At 36.4% G+C, this 14563-nt stretch overlaps 1 protein-coding gene across 3 annotated transcripts; it reads right to left on the bottom strand.

Moving 5' to 3' along the window:
- Positions 1–8308: 8308 nt before the first annotated feature.
- On the bottom strand, positions 8309–13790 carry bida (BH3 interacting domain death agonist). Of its 3 annotated transcripts, none has more exons than XM_087292170.1 (4): positions 13690–13790; positions 12817–13091; positions 8807–8940; positions 8309–8718 (listed from the first exon to the last, which is right to left on the bottom strand). In XM_087292170.1, exons 2-4 carry the CDS (start codon positions 13055–13057, stop codon positions 8530–8532), a joined length of 564 nt encoding a protein of 187 aa, XP_087148296.1. In that variant the 5' UTR covers positions 13058–13091; positions 13690–13790; the 3' UTR covers positions 8309–8529. The 3 variants fall into 3 exon arrangements, with proteins under 3 accessions (XP_087148296.1, XP_087148295.1, NP_001073295.1); XM_087292169.1 differs by having other exon boundaries at positions 13736–13790; NM_001079826.1 differs by lacking the exon at positions 13690–13790 and having other exon boundaries at positions 12817–13075.
- Between the last annotated feature and the right edge of the window lie 773 nt (positions 13791–14563).

Raw genomic sequence — 14563 nt, 5'->3', positions numbered from 1 at the left:
TCTGTCAGCGTTGTCAGTTCGCCCGGTGTAGCTGCTTGTACTTGACCAAGGTGAGTTCAATACCGACGGTACGAGTGGAGCTACGCCAAACTCACGAAGTCCGCTTCGTGATGCTTCACCCGGGCCCGTCTGTGCTGTAGTTCCTTGCGGTTTGCGTACATAAACGCAATATCGCGAAGAACATTACGTGTTTGTTGCTCGAAATGTGCCGCCGAGCAACATCCAGTGAATACTGGCACGGCCTGGCGCCCGGTCTTTCCGTGCACTCCCTGGGGCGAGGCGGCCTTTGAGTCCTAGGCAGGGAGCAAACAACCCCCGAGGACCCTCAGGGAAACACGGGCGGCCGGTAGTGGGACCTCGCTGCGAGGGTTATGGTGGGTGGGAGTAACTTAGCGAGGCCCACTCATCTTCTATTTTAAACTATAGTTTCAAACTTTAGTTTACTATAGTTTGAAATAGAAACCATGGTAACTGTTATGATTAAACCTTTAGCAAAGAGCTTAGAATGACCAAGAGCAACAGACCCGGATTCCGCCATTTTGAAGTGATAGCGATCGCTCGTCATTGCTGTCGCGATGGAAAGCAGCTGCTTTGTTTTTATTTAATTTATTCAAAAAGCGCGTTATTGTTTCCCAAATTGTAGAGTGTCGCCTCTTGGTAATTCTATGCTCTTTGCTCCATGTCTGACTGTTGTAATGTTTTGCTTTGTTTTTCAGCTCAGTTGAGCAAAGAAGGACTATTGAAGACAACAGTTGAAGACAACTGCGGGTTATATTCACGAGCGCGCGCATTATAATGTTTCCGGGCTGTTTTCTGAAAGTGTGTCTTGTTTTGATAAGTTTGCATGTCAAACTAAATAAACTATACTCTTTCTAAACACCTGTCTCGTGTTTTATTTGTCCTCTACAGCGATGCACTGTCATATAAGTCTGTTGAATGCATTTGTATGCAACATGGTTTGACAATACAGAAGTCTAACAAATAGTTGTTATAAATGTACTTTCATTAGTCAGCATTTGGTGTTATGGTTGTTTCATAACTATATTTATTATTATTCTGTATGTTTAAAACCAGCAAATTATACTATATATTTAACATGTCACATATACTTACTGTTATTTTAAAATTTGCCAAATAAAATGTCCTAAGACAAGAATGGGTGTTGTTTTGGTTTTATGTCAACCTACTGTAGGTTTTAGGTTGACTGCAGCAGGTATAGGCATTATACACACACACACACACAAAGTGCTGCGGTGAAATGTGTTACTCTCTCCTCAATGCTGACCATGCAAAAAAAAAAAAAAAACACACAAACTAATTATTTTAAATGTTAAAGTTTAAAATAATTAAAAACTGTCAATTCTCAATAAAAAGTTACAAATAATTATAAAAGCAAAAATAAAGCCGGCAACACCCAAAACCAAAGAATCCAATATTTTATTGTTGTAATTATTATTTACTTAAAAAATCTCATGACAACAAACTTTTCTATTGTTTGTAATATAAATTCATAGGTGGAAACACAGCTCTGAAAAATACTTAGCAACAAACTCACAACCTGGGAGCTGACAGTGGAGCTTTTGTGTGTGGATGGCTATGTGTATCATGTTTTTGTGATTCCCTGTGATGATTTCTGTGCACATGTTACCTTACTGAGGCGATGGAATTTAATTTAGGCTTAGTTGCCAGAAAGATACATAAAACTGTTAACATCTGTACATTATGGCAGTATGCAATATACAATAAATGTAAGAAGTTATATGAGGAGAGGCTAACTAGCTAACAATGTAGCTTTCAAGTACACAGTTCAAGATAACAACAATATAACTTAAAACACAGCCTTATTTTAGAAACCCTCAAAAACATTTGAACACATTTTACTTACTCAATGTAGATTCTTATTTGAAGCCTAAAACATATCAGACTCTACATCTGAATTGATGGACAGAGAATAGAGCACACTCAGCAGTAAACAAATCAAACACCTGACTCCCTTAAAGGGCCAGCATTTTCTGAAAACTTTTTCTAACACCTTTGTGTTTAGAATAAGACAGACAGCCTGTGGGAGTGTATGGTGATGCCTAAATCATTATTTTCTGCCTTCAAAATGCACGTCTCTATAAATAGCAACATAAAGCATCAGAGTGGATGGGACAGTAATGGTTGAACAGTAATTTGCTATTTATTGTCAAAGTTACTATCTGTAATGAGTACATAAAATAAATTACTGTAATTTATTCTTTGCACTACACAATTTCATACAAAGTCTACTCCTTTTACAGTAAAATACTGTTTCCTTTTATTACAGCAAAACACTGACTATTTTACAGTTATTTACTGCACAATCTACAGGGTAACACTGCAGTTATACTAATTAAACACACCTGATCAAACTAAATCTAAAGGTAGTGTGCTGAAGCAGGGCTGGAACTAAATTCTGCTGGGCTGCGGCCCTCCAGGAGTTTGACATCCCTGGTACATAGCATATTCTCAAAGGAACTGCCTACATTTATCACAATCACAATCATATCATTGAATAAAAACAATAAAAATATAAAAACTTCATCCAAAGCAAAAAAAAATAAATTAATAATAATAATAAATAATAATCTGATCCTCATGTTGTTCCAAACCTGTAGTAATAAAAAAGAAATAAAATAAAATGACGAAAAGACTCACTAGTTAACCCTTCACTATCTGTTTTACTATAATACGAGGATTTCTTTTGAAAATGTGAATTTTTATGATAATTAATACTAGAGGATGACATTTAAAATATTGTCTAGCTAGCACATGCCCTTATGTCTTTACAAACTGTTGGGCTTTTCTGTAGCACAAAAGTTGGACTTAAGTTCGCTTCTGGTGTGCGACCGGCTTTACAAAAATGTCCTGTGGTAATCCTGTGGTATTTCAGCAGTACAACATAAATTTACCACACAAAAAAATGAGCAAAGCTAAATATGACAGGCTTACTACAGCACTTTCTGCAGTAAAATTTCACAGGAATTTACCATTGGATGAAGTATGTGGTTTCTCTATTGTTTTTGTGTGGTAATACCAACACAGCTAAATATCACAGGATTGCTACAGCAATTTCTGCAGTACAATATCACAAGAATTAGCTTTTTTATTCTGTCTTTTTCTAAAACTTTTTTTTTTCTCAGAGCAAGGTAAAATCAGTATGTTCTGCATTTAAGTCACATGTATTCATATTTATTGTAAAAACTTTTCAGTGTGCAAATGTTTGTGTACTGGAATAAATTTGCAATTGAAACAACAAGATGACCGACACCCTCCATTACAAACATTACCTGCGGTATTCTATGTGGTAAACCATCAAATGTTATGTGGTAACTGTGTAGTACTTTGTTGTTTTTTGGGACGTTTTACCACAGGATTCTGTGCTGTACAGTATGCAATACTCCTGTAGTATTCTTGTGGTAGTGTATCACTTTCATATTTTGGTAGTATTTAACACAGGATTCTGTTATACAATATGTAATATTCCTGGGATATTCCTGTGGTAGAGTGTGTGGTATTACTGTTATATTCCTGTAATATTTTTGTGGTAGCATGTGGTATTTCATGTGGTTAACCATCAAATGTGCAAAACAAAAATCATGTGATAATTGTGTAGTACTTTGTTGTTTTTTTGGGATGTTTTACCACAGGATTCTGTGTTGTACAGTATGTAATACTCCTGCAGTATTCTTGTGGTAGTGTGTGGTATCACTTAAATATTTCTGTGGCACCACAGGATTCTGTTGCTTAGTATGTAATAATCCTGTAGTATTCTAGATATATTAGATGTATATAAGTTCCTATTTACAGTTTTTTTTTAATTGCTTAAGCACGATTTTCAAAACAGGGCCCGTGTTTTCAAAACAGTACACACAATTAGCACAACCACACACCCAATTAGCAAAACACTACAGATCCTTTGCATAATTAAACACTCTTATAAAAACTATAGACTTCTGTTTAAAAACCACACTTTTTTTACCATAAGAAACACACATTTTCACATTTACTATACACTGTTTGCACGAGTTACACACTGCTGTGATAAACCTAAAACACTTTTAGCACTTCTGCTTCACTATGATTAGAGTAGGCTACCATCAACAAAGTACAAATATAAAGTAAATTCACCAAACACTACTCAAGAACAATGTTGCACCTTGAAGAAACTCATTTATTCCTCAACATGTCCAACATGTTGGCATGAAGATTCAAAGTACTGTAACATGTCACTTTACGTATTGAACTGTAAGATAGATCTGGCATGAGAATTATCAATTGCAATGTTGTCCTTAGCAAGACACCTTGGAAAGAAGTGTCTTGAATGTAGAATCTTGTATTGCTGCTACCTCCATCTGGTCACAGGCCTCCTACATGGCTTGGATGAGGGGTACCTCAGCTTGGAGACGGAGATCATATACTTTCCACCACTATGCAGAGAAAAACTCTTCAATAAGGATGAGGAATGGAGAGTATGGTGGAAGATAAAGGACGGTAAAATGTGGATGTTGCTAAAACCAGTTCTGAACCAGAGCAGAATGGTGGAAAGACACATTGTCCCAGACAACAATGTATTGCGTATGATCGATTTCATTTGCTGCTGTTATGTTGTGCAATTGGTCCAAGAATGTAAGTATATGTGCTGTGTTGTAATGGCCCATATGGGCATGGCAGTGGAGGACACCATTCTTTGTAATGGCTGCACAGAGTGTTACTGTATATTTCCCCCACGTTGCCCTGGGACATTGACTGTAAGCCCTGTGGCCAATGATGTTTCTTCTACTCCGTGTTCACGTCAGGTTGAACACACCATCATCTACGTAAGCAAACTCATGCTAGATCTCCTCTCCATCCATTCATAAAACTACGTGTAGAACAGTGTCAGGCAAAATTGTGTAGTTCAGTGTAGATCTAGTATTACAGTACAGTAAAAGATTATGAGACAGTATGCAAGATCACACTGCTAAAGTGAATACATACCTCTGCATAATCATGCCACAATCTTTTCATCCTTTCGAAATTGTGCTCGAAAGGCACTCCATAAATTTGCTTCATTTTAATATATATATATATATATATATATATATATATATATATATATATATATATATATATATATATATATATATATATTTATTTATTTATTTTTTTATGGTGTGTGACAGTGTTGATATTGAGACCTGATGGTTATCATTGAAACTGGCATTTTATAGTGCTTAAACACCTGATTGGTGTGTCTACAAATAATCAAACAAGTGTTTGCACACCTGACGACCTGTGTTGAACCAATTGGTTGGACAGTGCAGTAATTTGACAGTCAGTGCTTTGGTATTGCAAGGAAGTGACTTTATGATAGATTTTAGTGTGTAATGTATGTTAAGTGTGTTTAGCGTTTTGCAAATCACTGTGTGTAGAGTTTTGCAACAAGTGTGAAGCTGACAATGTGCTTATAGTTGTGCAAATATGGGCTGATGTTTTGATACTTGTGTGTAAGTTTTTGCTAATAGTGTACTACTTTTAATTTTAGTGTGTAAGCAATCCAAAAAAACTGTAAATAGGGTAAATGCCGAGCTAGTGCTGTTTCCATGCTGATACTTCCGGTGACCTGTTATTTTGAACTTTTTTTCCATTTTATACGGTTCCTTATACAGCATCGATGTTGTAATGTCATTAAAATACATTCAGTTAAATAAACTTTTGCATTCATTTAGTTGCTCAAGCGTAAAACGAGACAAAAAGCTGTTTACTCGCACGCGCCCGTCAGAATTGGCAGGCTAACGCAGAAGCTCCATTCCAGTATTTTACTATAAACCGACATATAAACTATTTGGTAGAGGCTGATATTTTAGAAAATATGGGATTTGTTGAAAGAAATGTATTGTGTTAACTAGACATTAGGAGTTGAGAAATGCAATCTAGTTTTTTTTTTTTTATTATTATTAAAGGGTTAAAGAAATCAAAGTTATGTCTGTGATCCAACTAATTCAAGATTTGATTGTATTTGCTCAAAAAAAAAAAAACAGCAGGTCAAAAACAAATGACAACTGCTGCACAAATTTAAGAATCATATAATAATCAAATATTAAATAACATCAACAATAAAAAAACAATCCATTCATTTTACTGATGCAAGTCTTGGAGCTTACGCTGCTATTCTGAACCAATAATCGGAAACAGAAAGCCGTTGAAGGATGGTGTGTTTAAATCCATTATTTATCTGACTCCATTGTAACTGTGCATTCACTGTCAAAAATAAATAACCAATAAATATAAATGCAAGTATATATAAAACAAAGATGTCACTCTGTAAAAAGGTGTTTATTTTAATTAAACAGCCGAAATGCAGAACATACTTGATTTTTACACTGGGAAAAATGTATTAGAAAAAGCCACAATAAAAAAAAGCAAACAGCAGTCAACACCAGAAAAAAACAACGTTTTCATTATTAAAGCATAACAATAAAACTTTTTATATTTTAATGAATTGAAATCATGTATTGTAGGCATTTTGGTCAGTTTTACTGCATTAATGCAGGCTATTTAAAGCTGGACCGACCGACGCAGTTCACATGATGCATGTCCCGTTTGTCTAATTTATTATGCACGCAAAAACTTACTTGTAAACCAAATATGTTGCCGGATTCTTTCATGGGCATGAGAGATCAAGTGCTTATGAAGTGCTTCGTCGGCCTCTGGTCGTTAACCGACGCAGAGCCGACGTTTGTTGAGCTGGAACAATAGAACACACGACCGAACGATCATGCGTATGTTTGGCCGACCATATACCGATGTTAGAATTAAAGGGGCCGACGTGTTGACCTTCGGCCGACGTCGGCCCAACGTATGTGTGCTGTCTGGGTTTGTGCATTCACTGTCAAAAATAAATAACCAATAAATATAAATGCAAGTATATATAAAACAAAGATGTCACTCTGTAAAAAGGTGTTTATTTTAATTAAACAGCCGAAATGCAGAACATACTTGATTTTTACACTGGGAAAAATGTATTAGAAAAAGCCACAATAAAAAAAAGCAAACAGCAGTCAACACCAGAAAAAAACAACGTTTTCATTATTAAAGCATAACAATAAAACTTTTTATATTTTAATGAATTGAAATCATGTATTGTAGGCATTTTGGTCAGTTTTACTGCATTAATGCAGGCTATTTAAAGCTGGACCGACCGACGCAGTTCACATGATGCATGTCCCGTTTGTCTAATTTATTATGCACGCAAAAACTTACTTGTAAACCAAATATGTTGCCGGATTCTTTCATGGGCATGAGAGATCAAGTGCTTATGAAGTGCTTCGTCGGCCTCTGGTCGTTAACCGACGCAGAGCCGACGTTTGTTGAGCTGGAACAATAGAACACACGACCGAACGATCATGCGTATGTTTGGCCGACCATATACCGATGTTAGAATTAAAGGGGCCGACGTGTTGACCTTCGGCCGACGTCGGCCCAACGTATGTGTGCTGTCTGGGGACTCCATTATAGTTGTTTTTCATCACTGATAAAGAGAAAAAATCTCTACGTCTTAAAGCAGGCAAAGTTGTTTATTAAGTTACATGTTTAAATATACAGACATTATAATGGCACAAACTAACATACTGTATTAAGAAATTAGCTGTAACATATGCACTGCTGAGCAACACAGTGAAACTGCCTTTGTTAGCATATGAGGCTACGCACTGGTATGCGGGAGATGCAGAGTAAAAGCCATTCTCCCAGATCAACAGTTACCTTTCCTTATACCCTGAGCAAAGCATTGTCAGACATGAGTGAAAACTAACCCCCAAGACCAGCTGAACGTGAGAGAAAAGTTGAAGAGATAAAGTGGGGGAGAAGAACATTAACATACTCTCCTAAGGTCATGACTCAGCAATAGTAAATATAATGTAGATTGAAATATAATTAATCAATGTCTCTGTTGATTTCATCACTACAACACTGAAAACTGTCATATGACACCAAACATGACAAAATTATCCGAAGGAAGATCACGAGCAGATTGTGTATGGTGAAGAGCACATGGTTACAGTAAGGAAATGGCAGAGATGTGTATAGGAGCTGTGAGGAACTCACCAGGAGGACCCATCCCATGCTTGGAATGTCTCAGGAGTCCTTCATTAGCATAGAAGGAATAGTATACAATATTTTTTCAGCTTGACCTCCATACAAAAAAGTTGCCAGAGGTTTCAATACAAGTAAAGCCGACAATAAAACACTGAAAATACAGCACAAAAATACTAAGTAACCAAAGCTGAGATGAATAAAGCAGACATGTTTTCTTACATTTATTTATTTATATACACAATGAACAAAAAACCCAATGTCATGGAGAACAACAACAACAAACACAATGAATAACAGCTACAAAATCAAACGTATTCAGTTTTAAAAAGCTGAATTAATTGACATTTGTATTATCAAACCATGTTTGAACGTATCTTTTTTTCTTCAAATCCTTCACTTCTCTAACTGCTCATCAGATTTCATCGGGGATCAGTTGGATCCGAAAAACTGCACCACTGTCCCATAAAGGCCAAACAGAAAATCAGGTGTGCGTTCACAAACAGTCTTCATGAGCATGAACGTGAAGGCCATCTCCACAAGCTCCTTCTTAAACTCTTTGGCTGCTGCCACATGCTGAAGTAACGTCTGCACTCCTTTAGATAGATGACTGGCCCAAACCTGAAAATATGCAAGTGATACTATTTAAATGGAGGAACCATTCGCGTAAAGCCATCAGAAATGCGTACAGTTTAGCAATCTGACAGACCTGTTCTTGGGAAGATCTCAGTTTTTTAGTCAGACTCTCAGCAGCTTGAGACAGAACGCTCTGCTCCAGAAGATCTGCTATTCTGATCAACTCTGCCGCCATTTCTCTCGCAGCTCGAGCCTCTTCTGCATTGACTGAAACAAAAATACACAGCATTCAAAATTTTGTTACTGCTATCATAATACTTCAGTGAATAATCTACTACTGTACTTGGCCTTAGTAAAGAGTCCATCAAATGAACATACAGAAGTAGGTACACACTACTCTTATGGCATACTTTTATTTGGATAATAACTAGTAGGAAACAAATTGAATGCATGTAACCATGAAAGAATATATATATATATGTTAACCACAAATGCACCAGCTCCGCGATGCACATCCAAAACCTGACGCATTGGGTTAAATTAGGCTCCATGGTCAGTCCATTACTTCCACTTTGTCTCTACTTCAGGGAACAGAACCAATCCTGTGACGTCAGACAGAGTGATATTGCAAGATGGTGGCTCCCCAGCATTAAAGGCTAAAGCAGGCCCCTTTAAAAAAATTGGTTACATTAATCGTGTTTGTTCTATATACATTTTCATAAAAGTGGAAATCAATTAAGAAAATATTGTAAACTTGACTGACTGCTTAACTTCCACTAGTCTGTCTGTGCTGCAAAACATTTAAGATTTCGAAACTGCTACTCTTCTGGAACACAGTTTTCATTATTTTTTGGGGGGCAGGGGTGAGGGGGTGGGGACATTAACTAGTATTGAAGAATTCCACTTCGCAGCAAGAATGGTAATTATAACAACTACCTAAAAGTCCCACGAAGTGCTTTGAAACATGCACTTTTATTCAATGTTTGATGTAATCTTTACTGAAACACGGAGAGATCGGATTATAGTGTAACTCCTCCTTTAAAAAAAAAAAAAATTCAACCAAAATGCCACCAGAGTTTTGTTTCATCATCACCGTTCTGCCAGTGAGAGTGGTTAAGTTGAAGCACATCAAAAAAAAAAAGCACATGAGAAGAGACCTATAAAAGAAACGTTGATCCATTTGAGCGAAAGAGACAAACTACAAGCTTTACATGTTTATATTGGTTTTAAATCTTCTAAACAAGAATTTTGTTGCTGTTTTAGGGCTTATGGATAACTTAAAAGCTAACAATACTGATACTAACATGTAAAACACTTTATTTTAATTCCATTGACCCTTTAAAGCTGGGATGTCAAACTCAATCCCTGGAGGGCCGAAGCCCTGCACAGTTTAGTTCCAACCCTGCTCCAACACACTTACCTGTAGGTTTCAAACAAGCCTGAAGGACTCAATTAGTTTGATCAAGTGTGTTTAATTAGGGTTGGAACTAAACTGTGCAGAGCTGCGGCCCTTTTGGAACTGAGTTTGACACCTGTGCTTTAAAGGGTTTGTTCACAAAACATTAAATTTCTGTTATGAATTTAGGCTGATATATACCTCTGCATCAAGCGCACGTGTATGCTCTGGCGCAGCCTGCGCGTGGACGCATAGCCCTCGCCGTTGCGCACCTTTCCAAAAATGTAACTACATGTTGTAACAACACATAACGCAAGAGCTGGTGAACGCGTTGGAGTGAGTGTTTACAATAGAGTCCCAAGAAGGAGGTGGAAAGTTTTGTTTTTATCTTATGATTGAAGTTGTTGCATGTATCCCGGTTCCTGCCTCAAAATTAGCGAGTTTGAGCTACTTCTATATTAAGGTAGCGTTCAGAAAAATTAAAACCCATCAAAGAAACTCGACAAAGGAACTTAAAAACCTACTGCCAGCTAGCGTTTCGGAAGTGTTATTGCAGAGCAACACAAACAGTGCACTGAAGTATAAATGCACAACAACGCATGCGCCACAACGATCACTCGACGCAGAAGCATAAACTTCTTAAGCTTAACTCAACATCATGCTGTTCCAGCCCCATTTCCATCAATCTTTGGACACAAATACAGATATTTTAGACAGAATCTGAGCTCTCTGACTCTTCACAATTGTCAAAACATTCCATGAGAGCTCAAAAACAACTTTATTCGCCAATGCCTTCTCTTCCTCATCAGGTCTGCGTCTACTACGTTGCACAATATATAGCTTTAGCATCGATATCGCAATGTGTGCATCCGCAATAGTAATATCACTGGTTCTCCTATGTCAAGTGTGGCTTACTGTTGACCAGGAGCTTGTAGATTAATGGCGAAGTTAAACTATTGTGGATTCAAAGTTAATTAATTGCATTTGTTTTGTTTTTCTGTTAAACATATCAAGTGAGTTTAAAGCATTCAGGCACAAGAAACCACTTTGCTTTAACAAAAACTAATTACATTTTTGTAGTGAAGTCGTTTTACATTAGATTTTTTGTCCAACTCCCATTAAGACTTTTCAATCAAGTTTCCCCCCCTAAAAATCTAGTTTAAAGTTGATTTTAATGATTTATGCAGATGCACTCCACTATAAAATCACCCAAAAAATCCTGAAATAATAAATTCTTCACAAAAAGAAATTTTCAATCCATTGGTGAAAATATATATCTTATCACAATGTAGCTGTAAAACAAAATATTCCAATGTCTATTTCTTCCAATATTGTGCAGCCCTATTAGAGGCAGGCAATATGAAATATTTGCCATTAGAGTCAGAAGCGCAACACACAAGTATCGTATTGCCTTTAGTAAATGTGCATTCTGAAGTGTTTTTTTAAGAGCTCAAAAGTGTTCTTGGAGCTTCATTTGATTACAGTTTAACCACTGAAAACAGCATATTTTTGGTCCCTTTCTGGACCACTGCTGTATATGGAGGGTCAAAGAGCTCTCTGATTTTATCTAAAAATTCCTAATTTGTATAACGAAGATGAACAAAGGTGTCAGATGAGGGACTACTGGATTTTCTGAATCCATACCATTCTTAACATTTGCAAAGTGAGCACTCATTAAGATTTTCATTGATGAGATAAGCCCACAAGCATGACCCTCTGAAAACCCCTCAGTGATGGGTTGAGTTTTGTAAACACATTCCTATGGCTAACTTAAAAACAAAGGAGAGACAACAAGAAATGTCCTTCCTCATAGAACATTCCACTATAAAAGTATACTATCAAAAATATATACTATAGTAAAAAACAAGGTGACTTGTCAGATGTGAGATAAAACCGCTAGTATTAGGTTGAAGTTTCAGTTGACATGCTTGAGGTTGCTTGACATACATAAATGTGGTTATGGTGAATGCCATTACAATTTCAGATTGCTTCTCTTGTTTTCTGTATAAAATTATTAATATATGTAAGATTTTATTAGGGGCAACGTGGTGGCACAGTAGGTAGAGCTGTTTCCTCACAGCAAGAAGATCGCTGGTTCGCCATTTCTGTGTGGAGTTTGCATGTTCTCCCCGTGTGAGTTGTGAGTTTCCTCTGGGTGCTCTGGTTCATCCCCCCCCAAAAAGTTGACATTACTTTAAAAAGTGAGTAAATCCATTGTAACTTAAAACAATTAAACTTACTGAAGTTCATTTTTATAATTATGCACATAATTCATTTACTTAAAAAAGTGAGTAAACTTGTTACCTTAAGTAAATTCAACTAATCACTTTGAAACCCATGGATTTACTCTCTTTAAGTGAAGCAAACTAAGAGCTTTTTACAGTGTATTTATTTGCCTTTTGATTTATAATTTGGTTCAGATAAATTGATATCAAAACTTATGTTTATATACAGTTTATTAGTTTGCAAATATAAAGATATAGGTTTTTGTATAAAACTAAATTTCAATTTTGGTGCGTCCCTGGAAATAATATGCATTAATCCTTTTTTATTGCCAGTATGTGAAGAGCTTGTAACAAAATTTTAAATATTAAACTTCCTTAACCTCCTAGATTAGAATTCAGACATTGAGCGCGCAGGAAATACCTGCTGCTTTTGCACAGTTAAATGAACATTCTAGAAACAGACATGTTCCTGTTGTAATGAAAGAATTTATTAACTCTTTCATGTAAGAGAAAACAAATTACCTGAAAGACCAGGCTGAACTTCATGCTGTAGTTCATGTAAAAGGTCTCTGTAGGTCGCTGGTGGACTTTGTCCGTCGGTTTCTATATCCCCATCACTGTCAATATGATTTGTAGACAGGTTATCTTCACGATAATCAAAGACCCTTCCCGATTCACCATTTTGGCAGTCTTTCTGGTCAAGAAAGGAAAGGAGCACCAGAGATGTATGTGGAATATGGTCAAAGTTCCTGTTGAAGTCCATCGAGCAGGCCTGTACAATGTCTCATACAGGTGCTCTGCAATTAAAAAACAAAAAGCAGCTCGTTTCATTATTATGAAAGATCCAGATAGTGGCTATTTCATTAGGACGGATATTTATTTAATAATTCACAATGGACACAACTGCATACAGTATACAAATGTACATTTTGACTAAACGTTACTCTTATTTACAGTTACTTTCATTGTATTCCACGTATTTAACGTTATACAAGAGTCTATCACACATTCCCTTGGTGGACTAATAACTTTCGTTTTAAAAGCCACAGAAAAACAACACAAGTCCATGGATATCTAACGTTACAGCAAGCTACAGACGCAAATATTTATTAAACGTAACCCTAAATGTTCGGTTTTGCATAACGACTAACGTTAAAATCTCAACTTTCGGTGCGCTGACCGGAAGGTTAAACTGAAAAACTATGACTTATATTTAACGTTATTATGTACATAAGCGTAAAAATAAATTATATTGTCGCAACATTATCTACACAGACCATGCTAACTTAAACACCGGCTAAATAACGTTACCGGTGGTCTAAAGTACTAAGTAAATACTACACTGAATTGTATTTCTATTTTTGGAGACAAAGGTTCAAACTTTAATCAATATACCTATCAAATGTACTTTTGAGTAAAATTATAAATATTCGTTACTTACGTAAACTTTGAATACAAACAGGGAAGCATAATCAACACGCAACGCAATAAACAACAAGCCAAGTGCAGCGGGGAGTCTAGTAAAAACTCCCCGCCTTACTACGTGTCACGAATGACGCTGGAGTAGAGGGGCGTGTCCAGGAAGGCCGCTGAATTCCTGTAGTTGTGCAACGGAGAAATGCTGTTAAATGTGTTATTTGGTTCGTTATTTTTATTTTGTTGAATAACAAATAAATAATCGCAGTTGATGAGAATGATTCAAGTCAAACACAAACAGAAAGTCACTGTGTATACGTGATTTTATCCTCGTCTTTTTCAACTTCAGTGCAGAGGGTTGGAGTTCCCCTTCTGTTAGACTGCTCTTGACAGATAAGATTCCTGAGGAAAAGTTGACCAAAAATCGTCTATTGCACTTTGTGCTTGTGTATTTTAGTGGGGAAAACACCAAAGACAGAAAGCACTACACTGCGATCAAATTCACACAGCAAAGGTGGTACATAAGTTTCCACTAAGATAAATAAACAGTCATTACCCTAAACTTGTTTCAAACCCATATTAAATTTCCCTTCCTGTCCTCAAACAAAAAAAATATTTTGAAGATGGTTGAAGCCAAGCTAACCCACTTCCATATTTTTTTTTCTTATTTGGATGCAAAAGGCGGTTTCCATGTGTCAAGATTATTTTTTGTTGCTCAAAAGAAAGAAAAATTATAATTAAAGGTTTGGAACAATTTGTAGTGTTTAAATTTGGGGTTTTGAGTGTAATGCTCCACTTTTGCTCCACAGATGTTTTGTAAATGTATTTACAGATGTATCATTTATACACAGCA

Source organism: Danio rerio, chromosome 18 (assembly GCF_052040795.2).
Source record: "Danio rerio strain M-AB ecotype USA chromosome 18, GRCz13ab, whole genome shotgun sequence".
Classification (NCBI taxonomy): Eukaryota; Metazoa; Chordata; class Actinopteri; order Cypriniformes; family Danionidae; genus Danio; species Danio rerio.
Note: the sequence above shows the minus strand (reverse complement) of the source record. Positions and strands in the feature narration are given on the sequence as shown.